Source organism: Castanea sativa, chromosome 2, assembly GCF_040712315.1.
Source record: "Castanea sativa cultivar Marrone di Chiusa Pesio chromosome 2, ASM4071231v1".
Classification (NCBI taxonomy): domain Eukaryota; kingdom Viridiplantae; phylum Streptophyta; class Magnoliopsida; order Fagales; family Fagaceae; genus Castanea; species Castanea sativa.
In genome coordinates, this window is record NC_134014.1 from 12241644 (window position 1) to 12263506 (window position 21863).

The 21863-nt window shown below is 36.4% G+C and overlaps 1 protein-coding gene across 3 annotated transcripts; it reads left to right on the plus strand.

Annotated features, from left to right (window-relative positions):
• Nucleotides 1-3729: 3729 nt before the first annotated feature.
• LOC142624280 (calmodulin-binding transcription activator 5) lies at nucleotides 3730-12963 on the plus strand. 3 transcript variants are annotated; one of them, XM_075797807.1, is made up of 14 exons: nucleotides 3730-4086; nucleotides 4230-4350; nucleotides 4961-5086; nucleotides 5605-5720; nucleotides 6263-6351; nucleotides 6465-6510; nucleotides 6638-6749; nucleotides 7062-7175; nucleotides 7259-7314; nucleotides 8160-8576; nucleotides 10058-10773; nucleotides 11103-11649; nucleotides 12089-12397; nucleotides 12479-12963. In XM_075797807.1, exons 2-14 carry the CDS (start codon nucleotides 4299-4301, stop codon nucleotides 12521-12523), a joined length of 2745 nt encoding a protein of 914 aa, XP_075653922.1. In that variant the 5' UTR covers nucleotides 3730-4086; nucleotides 4230-4298; the 3' UTR covers nucleotides 12524-12963. The 3 variants fall into 3 exon arrangements, with proteins under 3 accessions (XP_075653922.1, XP_075653924.1, XP_075653923.1); XM_075797809.1 differs by having other exon boundaries at nucleotides 3951-4086; nucleotides 7071-7175; XM_075797808.1 differs by having other exon boundaries at nucleotides 4021-4086; nucleotides 4215-4350.
• The last annotated feature ends 8900 nt before the right edge of the window (nucleotides 12964-21863 follow it).

The following is a 21863-nucleotide window of genomic DNA, read 5'->3' on the forward strand; positions in this document are numbered from 1 at the left end:
AGTCCGTTTAGATAGAACTTATTGCTGAAAACTGAAAACTGAAAACTGAAAACATTGTAGCAAAATAATTTTTAAATGGATAAAAAATACTGTTCATTCCAGAAGTTACTGTTCATTGCCTAAAATCACTGTTCATGGCCAATGAACAGTAACAAACACGCGTTGAAAAAAAAAAAAAAAAAAAACGTGGACGCAGCTGGAAAACGCTGAATCCAAACGTATTCTAAGTTTTGTTTTTCTGCGTTTTGTATTTTTTTTTTTTTCGCGTGCATGAACAGTAATTAGTACTGTTCATGCTCGTTATTTTACTGTGCAAAAGACCAATTTTACAGTTTACGCACCGTAAATGCACTGTTTATGAGACCCAAGCACTTTATTCAGAAAAAAAAAATATTAAAAATAGGTCCTACAACACTATTTACACATTTAAAAATTATTTTGCTATAGTGTTTTCAGTTTTTAGTTTCCTATTGCTGCTGGCTGTTTCCTTCTCTCTCTTTTTTTTTATAAATTTTTTAAAGAAGTATTACGAGATTCATCTTCAAAAATTTTATAACAATTTCACAACAAATTATAGGTAGTAATATAATTAGTTATAATTTAAATTCATAAATTAAATAACTTTTTTACTCATTCGTAATTGTTAATAATAACCTATCACTTAAAATTTGTTGTAACATTATTATGACATTTTTTTAACCCAACAAAAAAATACAATTACTATTGATTTATTTATTCCTAAGGCATCTATACTTTATTTATAATATATATACAATTGAAGAAATTTAACTAACCTCATAGTCATATTTAAACCGTTCATTAATAATTTACCAACCAAGTCTGACGCAGACTTCTCACACCCTGCAAAAATTAAAAAGAAAAAAAAACTGTGTATAATTTTTAATTATCTATGCTTGTATGCAGTGTGCAGTATGCAGATAAGATCAGATGGACTATTTAGATACCTCACATAAGATCGCTGCTCTAACTTTTTTAAGCCGTAAACAAAAAATACCCCCATCCAAGTCCAACCAGTCATTTCCACGAAAATGAGATTATTTTCATAAGTATATTATGCTTATTTTTGGTTATTGTGCAAAACTACAATTTATACATTAAAAATTGAAAATGATGGTGCTTTAAAATAAATTTAAAAAATAAAAAGCTGAGGGAAACAGACAATACTGTATCATTTCTACTTATTAATTAAATACATCTCAATGTACCCCTTTCTCAACAAATATTATTGCCCACGTCGAGATGGGAAAATTATAAAGTTCTTATAATGGACAAATGATGTGATCTACTATTCTATTAAAAAAATTTTACTTGTTTAAAATTACTAAAATATAAAAAATTTTAAAATAAAAATTAATTACTGACTCAATAATTTTAAACAATTAAAATTTTTTTAGTAAAATTATAGATAAGTAACGTGCTCTTATCATTTCTCTGATAGAAGAGCTAGTAGTCTATAACCCAAAAAAAAAAAACAGAGCTAGAAGTCAAGCAGTCTTGAAGATAAGGACCTTTGAAGGTGACTCTGAGAATGTTATTCAAGAGGTGTGAAAAGATGGTCCTTAATTGCTTAAGCAAAAAAGAGTCAGAGACCTGAAACTCGAGAAAACTATAAGAAGTACCAAATAATTTTGCTCCGATTGTACTAATTTGTCAAAATTGTAATCCAATAATATTTCAGACTTTTCATTCTTTTTTTCTTTTTCTTTTTTTAAAATCCTAATGTATTGACCTTCCTCTTCTTCTTCTTTTTTTTTTTTTTTAAAAAATGTATTAATCATCTTCTCACAAAAAACAGATCTCGCATGTGGATGAGTAGATCTCGAATTTAGATATTCTAGAGTTCCTAGAGTACTCTACCAAATAGATTTCTTTTAATTTTGACTCTTTATTTTATAACGAATGTCTCAGATGATGCCACATCATTAATTTAATAACAAAACCTTAAAATAATGATGCCATGTCAACTAATTAAAAAAAAAAATTGACATATTAGATATTTTAATATTTTTTAATTTTCATAAATTAAAAAATATAGAAAAACAACCCAATCTCACAGCCATGACCCTCGCCGGAGGTTTAAAAACACAGATCTAAAACCCAGTCTCACAATCATCACTCTCGCCCAAGGTAGATTGAGCCATCAGTGTCCACCAATTTCATGATCATAGCAGGTCCTTAATTTCATGGTTACATTTCAACTTTTGGTGCCATCATTGGCTTTCTTCTTTTCTCTTTCTTTGTTCTTTTATTAATTGCCTTTCTTTTTTTCTTTACTGCTAGAAATTGATTTTGCATAAATCTATGATATAGATGCGGCCTCATTCAAATACAAATCGCAACACATTATACCAATGAAGGTTTACATTGTATTAAGTGAAAAAAAAAAAGCACATAATAAGGATATTTTCATTGGAACAAATTGAACTATATAAAATGCACTCTGACATATATTCAGAGAGAGAGGGAGTGTTGTGTGGGTTTAGATGTTAAGATCTCGGAGATTGGGTTGCGTGGGACTTCATCTTGATCAAATTATCTATCGTCATTGGTGTCGAGATCTCGCTGGAGACAAGCTATGTCGTCAGTGTTGGCAAAACCGGCACTGAACAAAAAGGTGAAACGAAAGAGACGGTAATAGAGTTTCTGACTTAAAATCTGATGTGTCAAATTTATTTTTTAATAGCTGATGTGTCACTTGTATTTTAAGGATATTTTTAATTAATTAATGATGTGGCATCATCTGAGACATTCATTATAAAATGAAGAGTCAAGATTAAAAAAAATCTATTTAGAAGAGTACCCTAGAAACTCTAGAAAATCTGAATCCATAGATCTCACATGTAAATGATGCATACAAGATTCACATTAATCGTGGGTTCCAGTTAGCTCAACTGGTAAAGTCTCTAATGGTTGTATAAGAGATCTGAGGTTCAATCCCCGCCTACACCAAAAACTAATTGGTGTCTTAGTCTGATAATAAAAGGCTATCATCAGGAGTAGACGCCATAGGTTTGAAACTCTCTCTCTCAAAAAAAAAAAAAGATTCATATTAATCCGAAAATAAGATATATTACGTGGTGTATATAAAGTAATTTCACTACTTTAGATTATTTGATTAAAAAAAAAAAACTATTTGAGGTGATTTTGTAATTGACATCACTTTTAGGCTTTTTATTTTTTATTTTTTTATATTAACATTTTTTGAAAAAAAAATTATTTTCCAAAAACTATTTTCTAAAAAACTATTTCACTTTGTTTTTGTAACAACCTTAAAATGAGTTGAATACTTATCTTTTGACTTTATTATTTAGCTTAACAAAAGAAAAAAGTTATTTTCTAGAAAATTTTTAGTGGATAACAACTCTATTTTACAGTAAATTAGATAAAAAGTTAAGTAAAATAGTTTTAAACTGAATTTTTAAATATTATCAAACACAGAAAAAAAAATACCTATATTCAAATAAGATTTTCCATTGAGACAAATTATTGTAAACAAATCGCCGCATGCTATTTTAACACTTATTCATTACGCATTTCATACTCTGATTTCGGTGACTCGATTTATGGAAAGCCATTATGTAGAACAAAGGAATAATCAATAGTCTTATTTTTGTTTTTTTGAGAGAAAATTATATAATCTCTTACATGATAATAAAATCCTACTTACAAATTCATACCTTATAAAGCTAGAAAACCCACCAAGCGTGTGAAAGGGAACCATATTGTTCCAATTTCGGCTCTCTTATCCTACACCGTCCAACACTCAAACGAAAACCTTCGTCCCCGCGCATATTGACCAGTTGACTATTTGTTACTCAAAACCGTGCAAAATTTACTGTAATAAAACCCCAGCAGGGGGGAAAAAAAAAAAAAAAAAAAAAAGTCCCTACTTTCCTTTTCAATTCTCTGCTTTTATTTTGAAAAGAAGGAATATTTATCTAAAAATAATAATAATAATAAATTAATACAATCATAGAGCAGAATTGCCTTTTTTTTTTTTTTTTTCTTCTTCTTCTCTCTCATTTCGAGTCCTCTGTGTTTCTTGTGATCTCTGTTCATCATCAGGTACTTCTATCTTTTCTTCTCTCTCTTTTTAATTTTTGGTTTTGTTTTTTGTGGAGTATGTATTATTGATGTAGTTGCATAGATAGTAATCAAAGTTTTAGTGGGGCTGAGATTTTGATGGGTTTAAGGTACAAAATTGACAGTTAAGGTTTTGAGAAAAAGAGATTAAAAAAAGAATCCTTGGAAAGAAGGTTTCTTTTGAGGTTTTCACGATGGAAGGCCAACTTGTTGGCTCTGAAATTCATGGCTTCCATACATTGCATGGTATGTACTCAAATTCTCTCTCTCTCTCTCTCTCTCTCTCTCTCTCTCTCTCTCTCTCTCTTTTCTGTGAAGTGGTTTATTTGGGTGAATTTTGGAAAATGGGAATCTTTGAATTTTGATTATTAGAGAAAATATAGAGCTTTTTTGGAAGTGATTTTGGAAAAGGAAATGAATTTTTTGGTGTTGATAAAGGTAAGGAAAAAGTGCTTTCATGTTGTTAAGTAAAGGAGTGAGGATTTTTGCTTAGGATTTTTTTGGCTATTCTAAGCAGGAAAAAAGTAGTTTTGAAATGCCAGAAAAGAAGTAAATTTGTTGCTTGTTTGATTTATGGTCTAAATGCTTTTTTTTTTCTTTATACTTTGAAAGAGTGTGTGTTTTTGTGCTATTACTTATTACCGTTTGTTGGACTTCAAATAATTTTGTTATGGGAAATTTTTATTTTTCTAAAATAATTAATAAACAGTACTTTGAATTGGAACAATAAGTTTAATTGGAAATTATTTTTTATTGGTAAGGCTTCTTTTTTGTTAATGAATATTTAATCATTTGCTTCTTGACCAAACCAATTCTGTTCTATATATATTTTTGTGGTCCCTTTTTCCATGTGCAGATTTGGATCTTGGGAATATTAGGGAAGAAGCCGGTACAAGATGGCTCCGCCCAAATGAAATTCAAGCAATACTCTGTAATTACAAGAACTTCAGCATCAATGTCAAGCCAGTGAACTTGCCCAAAAGTAACCACCTATATCTATAAATTGTAATGCGATTTTTATAAACCTATAAGCCTGACTCTGTAGTCATGAGTCATCCCATATATCCCCATCCAATTTTTGACATTTTTTTTTCTCCAAATATATTAGTCACAACTCATGGTGTAACTTGATTATTAGATTTTTTTTCCTTAATTTGGTTTTCGCCTTTAACTTTATATCTAATATATCTTGTTGTGTGCCCTTGCCCTTTTGTCATAACTCAAAGCTTAAACGCTCACACAGTCATATGATGGACCGTGTGGCCCATTCTGCCTATTTGGTGTATATGATGGCATTAGAAGCTTTTGCAAGTCATGTTACATAGGACTGTGATGCGTTTGTAGCTCTTATATATTTTAATTAAAAGCAAAGAAGCATTTTTTTGCTTAGGTTTGATAAACTTTACATGTGTTTTACAGAGTTTCTTTTATCAAGTGGTATACAATATAAATCACTTCTGAGATTGTTGAATTGCCTATTTTGGTTGTGTAATGTAACAGGTGGCACTTTAGTATTGTTTGATCGTAAGATGCTTAGGAACTTCCGGAAAGATGGTCATAACTGGAAGAAGAAAAAGGATGGGAAGACTGTTAAAGAAGCCCATGAACACTTAAAAGTGAGGTTCTCCCAATTTCTGATATGTTTATGCAGCATCAACTTATGTACATGCAGCTCATGGTTGCATTTCTTGATACATGCAAACTAATACTTTGACTTAAGGCCACAGACGTACATATATATATAAACATGTACTTTGACATAAGGCTACGCGCACACGCACACGCACACACAAACATATACATACTTTCTATGTCTATGTATATATGTATCCTGGAAGTTTTAATTAATGTCCACCTTGTATGCTATATTTAATTCTGGTATGTACCAATGGATGTTATTTGTAACAATTCTTGGGTATATGTGTTTCACCTTGTGTATGATTATCATTTATGATATTATAGCTTAGTTTGCTATAGTATGAGTTCCAATATTTCTGGTGTTAGTGATCTCTGGAATCTTGATTAGATGTAAATTCTGTATTGGCAATTAATAGTTATGGATATAATAGAAATTATTAGGTTAAAAAATTTCATTCCACTTGGCATATTCTGTTTTAATGCGGGTTTATTTTGGTTGTTGCTTGATTTAATGGTTCAGGTTGGTGATGAAGAAAGGATCCATGTATACTATGCACATGGCCAAGATAACCCAACCTTTGTTCGTAGGTGTTACTGGCTTCTTGATAAGTATGTAGTGATTAAGCTTTATTTCGGTTGGTTTCATTGCTAAGCTATATCCGAATTATATAAAAGCTCATTAAGTAGTCTTATCTATGATTTTGTTTTTATTTTTGTTTCAGGAGCCTAGAACATATTGTCCTTGTTCATTATCGTGAAACACAGGAGGTCGGTACTATCATGGCTCATTTCATTCAATTTCAACCTTTAAGTTTCTTTTCGCTACATGCTTTGGACTGTAAAAAGAACTAGATTTTCTAACCTTATATTGGGCTGTGGCTGACTTATGATACAGTTGCAGGGATCTCCAGGAACACCTGTCAATTCAAATTCTAGTTCTGGTTCTTCTGCTCCTTGGCTTTTGACAGACGAACTTGACTCTGGTGGTAATCATGCGCATTATGGTGGTAAGAAAGGAATTTTAGGTCATGTTTAGCTCAACTTTCTATTGACTGAAATCTAGGATGCTTTCATAGTAGAATTGTTTTTTCATTTTAGTAGTACATTTGGTATTTTTGAGTTTAGAGAAAGTTAGAAGTGTTCATTCTATATTTTTATATTTGACTAGTCTAGCTCAGCAAATTGATACCTTGACTTACTATTACTGGTAGTAGTTTTTTTTTTGGAACTGTATTACTAGTAGACATTGACTATACTCTAATAATTGAACCCTTTTCTTGAAAATGGATATACAACGTTCTGACCCTTGCTTTTTTTAGAATCAGCAGGAACCGTCCAGAATCACGAACTAAGGCTTCATGAGATTAATACGCTAGAATGGGATGATCTCCTCCTGACAAATGATCTTAACAACTCAATTGTACCTAAAGGAGGTAACTAATTAGATGCTATTTGCAGCAGCCATTGGCTACACAAACTATTCACTGTGCATTTTCTTTCCTCTTCTTTGTTGCAGCCAAAGTTTCAAGTATTGACCAAACAAATCAAGCACTAAATGACTCCTTGCATTATGTAAGTAGGATCATTCATACTCTAAATATGCTTCCTATTTGTCCTTCATTTGAGGTTTTTGCTTTTGGGGGGTTGGGGGGGTGTTAAACTTAAGAAAAACTTCCCTCATCTTGGGTCCTTTCTTCTCCTTTTGGGTACACCAATGATATTATGAATGCTGTACAGAAAATGATTGGTTGATTATAACCTAAGGAACCCTAATGTACGTCAGTTTTTACTTTTCTTTTCTCCCACAGTAAAGTAATTTTTTTTTAGTTATCTGACACCAGTATTATGAGAGTGGAGCACACTTTTATGGAATCAGGGAGTATCTTTATTTAATCAACCAAGTTAGTTGCTCATGCCATTTGTAAGTTATGCTAATGCTGATATGAGGATGTTAACTGCTATTTTGTGCAACGTTAATGTTAAGAGCATTAATGGTGCTAATTTTTGGCCATCAGGCTTCACGTGTTTAGTTCCATGACTTCTCTTGTGGTTTTGCTGTTTACTGCTCAGAAAAATCATAAGAGACACTTAAATTTGCATGTGCAAGTGTTTGTAGTCATTTTTTGTTGGCCCTGAACCATTATGGCAAGAGAAGGTTTAATTCAGAGGGAGAAGAAAAGGCAAAAATTGGAAAACGTGCCTAGTTATTGCATTGTTTTTTTACTTTCTTGTTAGCATCTACACATGTTTTGAAATTTCTATGGCTGCACACTGACTTGACATATACCTTTCACTGTGCTTCTATGAACAAACCAAGCTGCAATAATGCTATATATGTTAGTTTTGGTTAGTACTATTTTGTTTGGTTGCTGGTAAATTTGGTCTAAGATCCACAATCTTATGGTTTGTTATTGCAGGGAGTGAGCAATTCCTCAGCTGAAGTTTCTTCTTTCAGTAATTTGACAGAAGCAATTGCTAGGAGTGATAACATTTATTCAAGTTTCCCAGACAGTATTTATGACCAGGCAATGAAGGGTCAATTGAATGCAAACGTGCCAAGAAGGGATTCTATCACCATGGCAACCAATGATTCGTTAGATATTCTGGTCAATGATGGATTGCAAAGCCAGGACAGTTTTGGAAGGTGGATAAACCAGATCATAGCTGGCTCACCAGGTTCTGTGGATGATTCAGTGCTTGAATCCTCAATTTCATCTGGTCATGGATCATTTATCTCTTCAATGACAGATCATTCTCAATCTTCTGTTCCAGAGCAAATATTTAGCATAACAGACGTCTCCCCTGCATGGGCCTTTTCAACCGAGAAAACAAAGGTTTTTTTCTTTTGCGAATGCCGTACTTTTTTTTTTTTGTTATTCTTAAATTATGACTGTAATTCTGTCCTATTTGCCTTATATGTTTCAAATGCCTTCAACCAGCCTTTGAGAAGCAGGTTGTATTTATTAGTTTTCAGATGGAAAAGATCTGGCATTAGAAGATATGGCAATTTTAGTTTGTTGCATACAAGGTTGTTTAAGCTTCTAGGAAGTGAAACTTTTGACTCTGCATTTATTTTAAACTTGCACTAATAACATGATTCTGTATGCATAAAAAATTGTAGAAAATTACCATATAATAAATTATTTTGAAGATTCTGAAAAGAGAGAGAGAGAGAGAGAGGAGATGTTCCAAGTTCCAACTCTAACTGCTGTTAAATATCTTAACAATCTCACTAAACAGTTCTAGGAACATGATTCTGTGTCTATGCAGTTATCTCTTGATCTTTGAAACTTAAGTGTTTTGACATTGAAATATAGATTTATGGAGGTTTGTGCCGCATTTTTTGTTCTGGTGCTTGTGGCGGGAGTGGAATGCTAGTTTCTTTAAAGATTTTGAACAGTCTATCCTTGATATAAAGTTTTTCTCCTGTACTCTCCTTGATTGGAGTTTAGTTTTGCCATCTTGTTCTTGTTTGTCCCTCCCCGATCTTATTCATCATTGTAATTTGGATTCTTGATTTTTGCCACTGTAGTACATTTCCAGTGTACTTGATTGACTTTTTATTCTTAATAAAATTTCTTATGTTAAAAAAAAGAAGAAGGTGTTTTGATGGTTTAATTTTAAAATAGAATTTTGTTAACGTCTCTATCTCACCTTCCCCATTAAACATTCAAACAAACCCATTCCAGGATCTGGGAGAACCATTATGGATTGTGATGGAGTGGAAGGGTTTGTGTGTGTTGTGGAAGAATATTGGTGATTGAGAAATACCACATCACATACATGTCTTTAATTAGGAGGAATGATGCTAGACCTTTCAAGTGATGAGTATGATTTTGCAAAATTTTGGTCGAACTTTTGGACCGAGCAGGTCTTAAATTTGGAGTTACTTGTGATACATATTGATATTTGTTTTGAGCTTGGAAGAGCTGAATTCAACTTTAGCTTTTTCCCTATCAGGATCTTTAGAGCGACAAAGTATAGATGTCCACCAAAAGCTGATGGCTGGCAGCTCCTTTCACATATATTTGAACCAACTAAACTAAATCCCCCCAAACTTAATAAAAATCAGACACGTCCAACTTGATCTTCACTACTTTTTTAAATCATAGAATAGATTGATCATAAGGTTTGAAACTGTCTGGGCTAGTTAATGTTTTCCTTGCAGTCAGGCCTCTTGCTTGGCACAACAGGTAATGATTAAACCTGATCATGAATGAACCACTATGTGTATGGTTTGAATAACCTAGGGAGGCAGGTCGAATTACTTATTAAAGGTTAAAAGCTTTTGACCTTTGTTTAATTGTTGTTGCAGATCATAGTCATTGGATTCTTTCATAAAGAGTATCTACATCTAGCGAATTCCAGTCTTCTTTGTGTCTGTGGCGATGTCTGTGTTCCTGCAGAAACTGTTCAGGTTGGGGTGTATCGCTGTTTTGTGCTGCCACATTCCTCTGGATTAGTAAACCTTTTTATGAGTTTTGATGGTCACAAACCCATCAGCCAAGTTCTGAATTTTGAGTATCGCATTCCTTTATCAGTTGACCCAAAAAATTCATTAGAAGAGAAGTACAAGTGGGAAGATTTCCAATATCAGCTTCGGCTGGCTTATCTGCTCTTCTCTTCTTCCAAGAACCTTAACATTCTGTCTAATAAAGTATCGCCAAATTCCCTGAAGGAGGCTAAGAACTTTGCCCACAAAACCTCTAATATTTTGCATAGTTGGGAGAAATTTATCAAGTCAGTTGAAGACAGCAAAGTTCCATTTCCACAGGCAAAAGATATTCTGTTTGAACTCACTTTGAAAAACAGACTAAAGGAATGGCTGTTGGAAAGAGTTGTTGAACGCCCTAAAACCACTGAGCGCTCTAAAAGCACTGAATATGATGCCCAAGGTCTAGGTGTAATACATTTATGTGCTATTCTAGGATATACATGGGCTGTTCCTTTATTTTCATGTTCGGGCTTATCATTGGATTTTCGTGATAAATATGGATGGACAGCTCTTCATTGGGCAGCCTTTTGTGGAAGGTATCTCCTTTATTTATCTTATTCATCAACTGGTCAGATTTGCAGCATCCTATTTGACTCTTGAAGCTTTTGCATTAACTTTCCCAACTTTGGAGCAACCTATTTTATTTTTATGTCTAAGATTTTTCTGTTATTACTAAAATTGATTTTATGCATGTTTGTCTAACATAAATAATTCTCAAGCTGATTTATGTAAAAGATAACATGGTTTTATGTTTGCTCGTATTGCTTACATTCTGGATTTGGGAGGATAAGTAATACTTCTTCTACTGGGCTTGAAAAAGCCATCTCAATCTTGGATTATTTATTTCTGAATTTCCAATGTGCAGGGAGAAAATGGTTGCATCACTTTTATCTGCAGGTGCAAAGCCAAACTTGGTCACTGACCCTACACCAAAAAACCCTGGGGGATCCACTGCTGCTGATCTTGCATCTTTAAAGGGTTACGATGGCTTAGCAGCTTATCTTTCGGAAAAGGCTTTGGTTGAACAATTCAAGGATATGAGCATAGCTGGAAACATCAGTGGCTCCCTTGATACTAGCGCAACTGACACAGTGATCACTGAGAACCTCAGTGAGGATCAGATCTACCTTAAAGATACTTTGGCAGCTTATCGGACAACTGCTGAAGCTGCAGCACGTATACAGGCTGCATTTAGAGACCACTCACTAAAAGTACGGACCAAAGAGGTTGAGTTTTCCACTCCTGAGGATGAAGCACGCAATATAATTGCAGCAATGAAGATTCAACATGCCTTTCGCAACTTTGAATCAAAAAAAAAGATGGCAGCTGCTGCCCGTATCCAATATAGATTCCGCACCTGGAAGATCCGTAAAGATTTCCTTAATATGCGGCGCCATGCAATCAAAATTCAAGTAAGCCTTCTTTCCCTGTCTTCTTGCTGGCATAGTTGAAACTTGGATAGCATAAAACATTATAACTAGTATGAACCACCTATGACGACAGAGGCCTCAATTCTTTGGCTTGATCAAATTCAAATGTAATTTTTCAGTCAAGGTGTTTTCTTTCAGCTGACCCTAGAAGCAATCAGACTGAGTTTAGCTTGATTAACATGGTTAACTAAATGTAAGCCTGTCATACATCCATACAGGATAATGTAGCGTGGGCAAGACAACCTGAAGTACCCTCTCTGTTAGTGCTTGGAATAGTTGCAAGTCGTCAAGTATAATTATGACTTGAATGTAATAAAATTAGATTACATACTTTCACCCAATACCTTTTAGCCATAATGTGTAAACAATATTAGATTTGAGGTTCAAGAAAAGATGTTTAATTGCACCTTTTCCAATGCAGGCAGCTTTCCGGGGATTCCAAGTGCGGAGGCAGTACGGTAAAATTCTCTGGTCAGTCGGGGTGCTTGAGAAAGCAGTTCTGCGCTGGCGTTTGAAGAGAAGGGGTTTTCGTGGTTTTCAAGTTGATCCTATGGAACCAGTTCCTGATCAGAGGCTGGAAAGTGATACTGAGGAGGACTTCTATCGGACTAGCCGGAAACAAGCTGAAGAGCGGGTTGAGAGATCTGTTGTACGTGTTCAGGCCATGTTCCGTTCAAAGAAAGCACAAGAAGAATATCGGAGGATGAAGATGACCCACAATCAAGCAAGGGTGGGTTCCTCACAATGAGTTATGTAATATTAATATTCAATTTGGCTTAATAATTAACTAATTTAGTATTGTTTTCTGCAGTTGGAATATGAAGGGTTCCTTGACTCTGATACTGATATGACTTAGGTGAAGAGACAGGTTGTGCAGAGAAACTGGTTTCTCTAAGGTTCAGATAGCAGGGAATCCAATTGTTATGGATGGTGTGCTTAGCAAATGATAGTTTCAGAAGGGTGGTGACTCTGTGCTTGTGTAGCCTGTACATCTTGTAAATGCCTAGAAAGAGGTTGACTTAAACTATTGGCCCTTCCAAAGTGTTTAATGATGTTGAGGGGGCCATTCATTGAGTTGTGGGTCCTCTGTTTCTTTTTGGTTGTTGACCCCTCTTGTTTGTGCTTTTAAGTACTAGATCTAGGACTTAGGAGGATCTACTTGAACATGGAAGATAGGAAACCATGTAGTAGCCAAGGTTGACATTAAAATATGAATGGCAATATAAGTAACCCTAATGAGTAAAGACTCCTTGTTCATATAAATAAATAAATAATCCCTTTTCCCTTATCTTTGAATATGGTTGCCAAATCTGAAAGTTTAGTGATACAACTCTTTTCGCATCATTTCTTGTTGAGAGATGATGTGTTGTGATTGGTATACTATAAGTGCAATATAAGTGAGAGATTAATGTGAAAGTAATATTATATCAATCACAATTTGTTATTTTAATCCATTTTAAAAAGTATTGTGATTAGTCCATAACTAACCAAAGAATCTTAGATATGGTTAGAGAATAAAAGCTCAACCAAGATTTTCTCACCTCCTGCTTCTAAATTAATTATTAGATGAGTGTGGTTAATAAGTGCCTTTAGGACATTTGTTGATGAACTATTTTTAAAAAGCTTTTATACAAGTTTTATGAGAAATATAAAAGACTATAAAATAAAATAAAAATTGTTTCTTTTCATTTCTTATAAACAATTTTAAAAGTATTTCCTAAACGAATGACTCAAGACATTTATTAACAAAATCCTTATTTAGACTATAAGAGAAAAGAGTAAGATTTATTTATTTATTTATTTTATTTCTTTATTATTATTATTTTTTATACAAGATAGAAATTCTACTTTAAATTTCTGTCTAACATAATCTAATTGTATATGTGTGTAGGGTGGCAAAATTGGACATAACCCGCGAACTCGACACGACACAAAATTAGCAAGTTATGGATTGAGACTTAATGGGTTAATGTCATATTTGGGTTAATATGACTGACCCGTTTAATAAACGGGTTGAGTTATTGTCCAATCCATGGAACCCGTTTACCATTTAATTAAATGACAATTTACCAATATCTTTCAAATCCTAAATATATAAAATTATTAATTGTTGCGGTTTATTTTCTGACATATTGTGATTTATTATTTGTGATATTGAGATATGTTTTAATTTTGAATGATTATTTGTGATGCAGTTACTCGTTAATTTTGAATTTTATATTAAATTTTTTTTTTTTTTTTTTGGTTTTTCACAATTCAATTTGGTTAATACTTTTTTCTTTTTTTTTTTCCATTTTGATAAAATCTAATAAACAGGTCGATACGATTGACCTGTTTAATAAATAGGTCATGTTAGAATTGAGAAATCTTGACCCATTGAATAAACATGTTGGGTTAATGTTGACCCATATAATCAGATCTTCATGAGTCGATACGATACGAATCCGACATACAAACACGAATTGTCACCCCCATATGTGTGTGAAGCTCCTTCCTAGAAACTTAAACCTCAACCATTGCCCCTACACCTCACAAACACTTATATTTGTAGAGTGACCATTGCACTAAGAGTATGTAGCGGTGAAAAAGAGTAAGAATTGACTTATATACTGATTGGATTAAATATTTTATTCATAAATGTGTAAGATTTGACTTATATACGTATTTAATATATTCGTAAATGACCAAAAGAGTCTTATAGCAACTTTTCCTCACCTATTGCCTCTAGATTAGTAACAATAGATAAAAAGTAACCATTGAGTTGTATACATATTGGATATCCTGTGGGCTACAACATTTACCACTGAACTAGAATGTAACACTATGTTATTAGGAATTAAAAATACATTTAAGTCTGTGGTACCTTTAGGTTCATAAATGGAAATTTCAAGATTAAAATTGTATTCACATCTACTTTTTCTTTTCTTTTCTTTTTTTAATAAAGTATTCGCATCTACTTTAATGTAAGAATTGCATTGCTAAGTGGTTTTTTTTTTCCTATAAAGTTAAGGACATAACAAAAATATTCACAACATTCTTTAATTAGCTTGCCACTTCATATGTAGGAGGGGTGAGGCTGAGCACGGAATAGGAACTGTGGGCCTAGTCCGAGGAGGAAAAAAGACCCACTTGCAAATCAATCCTAGCCCAACCCACAGATTAGAGCCTGAGGAGGAAAGATGGAGAAGCCAACCTCCCAAGAAGCAAGCATTCCTTAGGAATTATCAAGGAAGCCGATAGTACTAGAAGACAAAAAACCGAGAAAGGTGGAAGAAACGTATGAACAAAGAAGAAATGAAATATCTAGATAAAGTAGTCACCACCTTTGCATTTAATGCATTATACCAACTTAGATGGCTACATTAATGAAGGAATGACCCTTAATCAGTAGCCTCACAGCTTGCAGCACATTTTACCACCTCCGGCACAACCCTGATGGGACAAGCATCCAAAGGAAGGCCCCTAGTTGTACAAGTGAAGGGTTAGGATGTAATCCAAAGGAATATATAAGAAAAGGAAACCCCTCTAAATTAGAGGATAAGAAATTGAAAGAAAACAGAAAAACTGTGTAAGAAAACCCTATATTTTGAAAAACTTGAACTCAATACGAACATTGGCTCTTCGACCAGATCCAAGGAAGTGTTAATTCCCAATTTGGTCTTATATGAATGATTTAGCGCTTATTTGATTTAGATGTTAATTCCCAATTTGGTCTTATATGAATGATTTAGCGCTTATTTGATTTAGACATGACTTATTAGTTTTTATAACTCAAACTTAAAAGCTCATTACTCATAATCCAAACCCTCCTATCACTCAAAAACTCAAAACCTTTTTGTTTGGTTACAAAACCCAGTCACTTGTCTCAACTTTTAAGTTTACTTTTTTCCAAAATGGTGGAGCCCACACCGCTGGCACTACAGAGTGGGTTTATTGTTGTTGCTACCCGCGTCTTTCTCTTCCCTTCGTCCATATTCTCCCATCAGACAACCAAGAAAAGCAGAGTAGTCGCCGGCCTCAATCTTCTTCAATCTGCTACATAATGGGTTTATTGTTGCTACCACATTCTCATCTGCTTCAATCTTCTTTCATTTTCTATTTAATTTTCCCTTCATCAATACACATTTATTGCTCTCTTCCCAAAAACCCATTTCACGCCTCTCTCTCGTCTGAATTCAGATCGTCACCCCACTCCAAATCTCATATTGTTTTGCACTTACCCACAACCCATATTTTATCTCTACCCACTCCAAATCTCATATTTTTTTCTCCTACCCACAGCCCAAGCTCCATTGCTCAACAACGTTTCTCTCTCTCCAAAACCAGCGGCTCGTTCTTGTCTCACTTGAACTGATCTTTTTTTTTCGTTTGTGTTTGTCGTGATTGAATCAAATATCGTCAAACACAAACACGAACCCATTTCACGGCAAACACAAGACAATCTTGGCTCAACAAATTTTCCTCTCTGGCTTGAATCAAATATCGTCTCAAATTTTTGTGGGTTTGTGTGTGTGGACACAGAAATGATATACTAATTGAGCCAAGAACAGATCAAAGAGAAATGAGAGACTGTGTCGCAAGAGCTATAAGAAAGAGAGAAAGAAGAAAGTTCCAAAAGCTGAGAGAGAAAAATCTGATTTGTGTCGAGAGTCTGGATGTGATTGGATACAGCTTAGTGCTCAAAATTGATAAATATTGTAATAAAATAATTTTTAAATGTGTAAATAGTACATTGTTGAATTAGATAACTTGTGAATTCCGTGAGCAGTCTATGAGACTTAATGATAGCACTGATCCCTATGCTAAAAACGCCAAAATGCAATGTTTATGAGCTGTATCCAAACGAGTACTTCATTTGTTTGAGAGACAAAAGAGAGAAAGTGGTGTTTAATAAGTACTAGTAGAGACAACTCATCCATGTGGGTCCCAAATGGTTATTTTTATAACATTGTCATTGTAACTCAATTCTCATAACTTCAAAATATCAAAACATTGTTTTCAATTTCCGTATCTCAATTTTTTTGAGTATTTAGTTATGGAAATTGAGTTAAGAAACTGATCCAAACACAACAAATTCATGTGGGGCCCACAAAATTTGGAAAATGAGTTATGAAAACTAAAAATTGGGTGATGAAAACATCTAAACCAAACAAGCCCTTATTGAGCTATTTTCGTCTCAATCATAGCATTTAGATCAAAAGATTGCATTAAAAGTGACCTCAAAAACCCATAACTCTAAACAAATTAATGATATTGGGCCTAACAACCTAACTCCACCACCCTAAGTAGGTTTAGTGTATTTTCAGGCCCATATATGATACATGAGCACTTTGTAATGTATGTTTCGGTTTTATATATGATGATGCCAAGAAAATCAGTAGGCTGGATGCTTCGGACTTGAAAGGACTACTGGTTCTTTCTACGGCCTGAAAAAGAAAGAAAAGCGTATCAAAGGCGAGGCTGCCGGCCAAAAATCCTCCGATGGTAAAGTTAGTTTTTCCTCTAAGTAATCTCGAGTTCCAACTTTTTGAGTAAAATCGAACATACCTTGGGTTTGTCTGAAACAAATTTTTATATAGTGTTATCATAGGCGGTTACCAAAGCTGGAACTTCTCCCGGCTTCAAGGAGAGATAGAAATCAAACGTAACTTGCATAACCGTCTGGAAGTTATGCTCTTGTTTCACAACGGATACCTGGCGGTTACGCGTGGGATAAGGGATTATCATATCTCATTTGGAGATTTTCCTAAGTGTGACAACCTCGTCCTTGAGTTCCTCAGTTGGGCGTGCTTTGTTTCACACGCGGGGGCTGCCTCGTCTAACGGGTGAATTTGAACAAGACGAGGATGTCGACATTCTGGACGAGTGCATCACTCTGATGGTGCGTACCTCGTCTTGAGTTCTTCTTCCCTGGACGAGGCACTTGTAGGTAAGTTTCTGAGGGTGTTTATGGTAGTAGGTGGGCTATGGACGACCTTTATGGACGACTTGGAGATAGGCTATATTATTCCTCTGGTTGCCCCCGTTCTAAGGTCGTCCAAAGTTCTTTTGTTTCTTCGACTCGTTTCAACACATTATTTCACGTGTCTCAAAGTAAGGGACGAGGTTGCCAAGGCTTCATATTATGTCACGTGTCATTACTTACTCGGGTTAACCGTTGTGTGGGTTTGGGTTTTCGAGGAGGTTGCCACGTGGTTCTTCCTGATTGGTCATTGCGTTCTGGGTTTTACTTTTCAACGCCTATAAATAGTGGATTTCCTCCCTACCCTCCTCATTCTTAAAATTCTCTCGTTTGACATCTCTCGTCCATCGCCTCGTCTAGGAGTATTCCAGCGTCCTTTAGTTTTCTTCGTCTAGAGCCAGGTATTTTCTCTACGCTCGTTTTAGGCTTCCCTTACATTTCCAAAATGTCCGAAAGTTTTTCTTCGTCTAGCAATAGCGTTGATAGGGAGATCGATGAATATCGTAACACAACTAGCTATAGTGGCTCTAGTAGTGACGACGTAGGAGTAGTGGTAACACCTCGGACGAGTATGTTTCTGGGGTTCTGGGGTTCCCTTAGAAGTTTTCCAGAAGAATTTAGGACGAGGGTAGCATCCGGGTCTAGGGCTGGTCCTTCTAGCGCGCCCTCGTCCACTAGAAGGGACGAGGTTGAAGTATAGCCCGCTATGTTAGGGTTCCGAGCCAAGACAGACGAGAGAAAACTAACGTCCCTTAGGAGTTGGTACCAAATCCCGGACGAGCTAAATCCTAGATTGGCCGTCCGTGATGAGTGGTGTTGCCAACCTCATTTTGGCATTGGGGTTTATGAAGCCTATCTTCTGTGGGTCTTAAGTCGCCTCTCAATGCTTTTGCCGTGGAGTTGCTTACTAGGTTAGGTATAGGTTTATGTCAATTAAATCCTAATGCATGGAGACTAGTTGTTTCTATGCAAATTTTGTGGAGAGAGGTTTTCGAAGGGGGACCGTCCTCTTACCGTGGACGAGTTCCTTTTTTGTTATAAACCCTTCCGAAATTAGTCAATCTCGTGGCTTTTATCAATTCACGACGGGGAGAAAAGGCTGTAGGATAATTAAATCTTTGGTCACCTCGGATAGGAGTTGGAAGACGGAGTTCTTCTTCGTCTCAGGTTTTTGGGCAGACGCCCGCCGTGCGAGGGATTCATTTCCCCCATATACAGGAGATTTAGGGAACCTTCGTCCTGAAGGTATGCTCACCACTACTGTAGCATCGCCTTCATTACATATCTTTCTGGGCTAATTTCTTCGTCCTTGTTGCAGGTGTTAGGAGGCCGTCGTTGAGAAAGTACCATCTAGGACGCGTCAAGAAAGCACGTCTTCACCCGAGAGGGAGAGGGACTTCCACTCTTTGGTTACCTTGCAGCGTCTTGCAACTTGGGGACTTGGCCCCGAGCCCTCTCCCGAAGCCTTAGCCCACGAGATTGATCCGCCGACGTGAGTTCTCGTCTTGCCTTTCCTCTCCCTTTTTTTTTTTTTTTATTATTATTATTTATTTTAGGGATGGCTACCATGAAGGAAAACAAAGGCAAAGGGGTCGTGGACGAGCGTGGCAAGCAAGACACTGAAACTAGGGCTCGTCCTTCTGTTGGCGATAAGAGGAGCCTGTCAAAGGCCATCAACCTTGAAAACCTCCCCAGCAGGAGAGCCAAGCACAGAAAGTCGTCCAAGGCTGGGGTCGTCTCTCCTGCTGTCCCTGTTCCTCCTCCACCACCGTCCGTCCCAATCTTCGACGTGGAGTCGTCCGAGCCGCTCCCGGCTCACCGATCCAAGACCGCCGTTCCTACCTCGTCCCAACCTCCCGTTGATGTTGTGCCCAACCTGCTCGAGAGTGAGGGCTTGGCTTGGGAGAGGTTCCAACGGGCGTGTCCGACGAGGACGTGGGCATGCTACAACATGTCCTTGACGGATTTTGAACACTCGGGTGTCCACGATCTTTTCAAGGTAATGGATACAAATTTGTTCTCGTCGTTAGCTTTTCATGCTTGTTTACTTTGCTTGATACAAAAATTCTTATGTTTGTGCAGGCCATGTCCAAGTTTATAGCCGCGTCTAGGCAGCTGCCGAGTTGGACGAGGACGAGGCCGCCGTTGGAGAGGAGGATCAAGGAGGTTAAGGATGAGTGCAAAAGCCGGGCCGAGATGCCGCCGAGGCTAAGGACGCAGCCAAGGATTTGCTAAACCTCGTCGAGGAATTAAAGGCTGATGTAGTGGAAAAGGACTCTCGTCTTGACCACTTTCGAGAAAAAGACCGACGAGCTTAGCAATTCCCTTGCGAGGCTAAGGACGAGGCCGTGGAGGAGTTCGGGGCTTGAGCGGTTTTACGGACCTTCTGGACGCCAACTATGCGGCTGGATTTGAAGACTTTCGCATGGAGGCGAAAGAAAAGTTTACAGAAGTTGACTTCAGTCCTATCGTCCTTCAACTTGGAGGTGCTGCTAGTTCTTTTCTTCAGACTAGCTCTGAAGATGTCAATGTTGAAGACGATGCCTCTACCAAGCCTGCTGAAGACGACCCTAATGCCTGATGCCCGTTTGAAAATTTTCATCATTTGTTTAAGTGTTTTCTTCCTGTCTCTCTTTTTTTTTTTTAAATGTATAAGAGTACATTTGTTTCGTCCTGAGCACTTTTGACGGCTTTATAAACAATGCCTTTCAAGGCTTACTTTTCAAGGGTTTTTGGATGGTGGTCGTTCACCCTTTTATTGTTTAATGAATGCTTACTTTCAGTTATCATCATTGTTGTTCCATGGACGAGTGTATGTATTTTTATTCAATTGCCTTTTAAGCAATGTTTCCCAGTGTTGGGTGATTGTTTACATGATGCCCTTATGGACGATTGTATTAGGACGATCATATGCTCGCCGTTAGAACGCAGGTGTTAAGGCCTACTTCCCTTCTTAGACGAGTATGCCCTGGCTAAGGAAAACTTGGACGAGCATGTCTTAACTTTGTTGCTTTATCCTCATTTTTTTTAAGGAAAGCTTGGACGAATATGCCTTAGCATTTTTGCTTTACCCTCGTTCTTTTTTAAGGAAAGCTTGGACGAGCATGCCTTAGCATTTTTGCTTTATCCTCATTCTTTTTTAAGGAAAGCTTGGACGAGCATGCCTTAGCATTTTTGCTTTATCCTCGTTCTTTTTTTAAGGAAAGCTTGGACGAGCATGCCTTAACATTTTTGCTTTATCCTCATTCTTTTTTAAGGAAAGCTTGGACGAGCATGCCTTAGCATTTTTGCTTTATCCTTATTCTTTTTTTTGGACGAGCATGCCTCAGAGCTTAGACGGGTTTGTATTCGTCCAGAGATTTTATTTGTCAAAGGCTTTTGCCTCGTCCGTGGATATTATCAGGGAAACTGGAATTCAAGTACATAAGAAATCCAAACCATATTATTACATGAACATTGTTCACGAACTTGGCACACGCTTATAAGCTAGTGCCTTATTAAGATATCAAGTACATAGCATCGTCTTTCATAAACTAGTCTGCAAGTAGTGCAAGAGTTTAAGAACTAGTGCACTTTTATTCATAACACGCTATAATAATAGTAAAAGCACAAATAAATATAAGCAAACATGCAAACGACAACTGTAGTTTTGCCACTGACTTCCTTCGTCCCTGCTCATCACTGATAGTACTTTCGCAGATGTTCCACGTTCCAAGGATGTTCTAACTTCCGTCCATCCGTGGCTTCCAGGGTAGTAGGACCCCTGCCTTTTGCAATTGATTACTTTGTAGGGTCCTTCCCAATTGGGTCCCGTTTCCATGAGCTGGGTTCTGGTCGCCAAGGAGACCCTTTGAGGACAAGGTCCCCAACATCGAACCGTACGGGCCTTACCATGGCGTCATGCCTCCGGCCATGAGATTTTTGTATCTTCTTGTCCTTTGCTCCGCATCCATTCTTACCTCATCAATAAGATCGAGGTCAAGGTGAAGTTGTTCCCGTTGTCTTTCTCCTGGTACTTCATCACTCGGTGGCTTGCCATATGGACCTCCGCCGTATAACAACTTCACTCCCATAGGCTAGCTTAAAAGGGGTCTCTCCTGTCGGAGTTCGTGCGGTCGTCCTATAGGCCCACAACACCAGGGTAGCTCGTCCGGCCATATCCCTTTTGCCCCCTCAAGCCGAGTCTTGATGATTTTCAGCAGTGGATCGGTTTGCTACTTCCGCTTGCCCATTT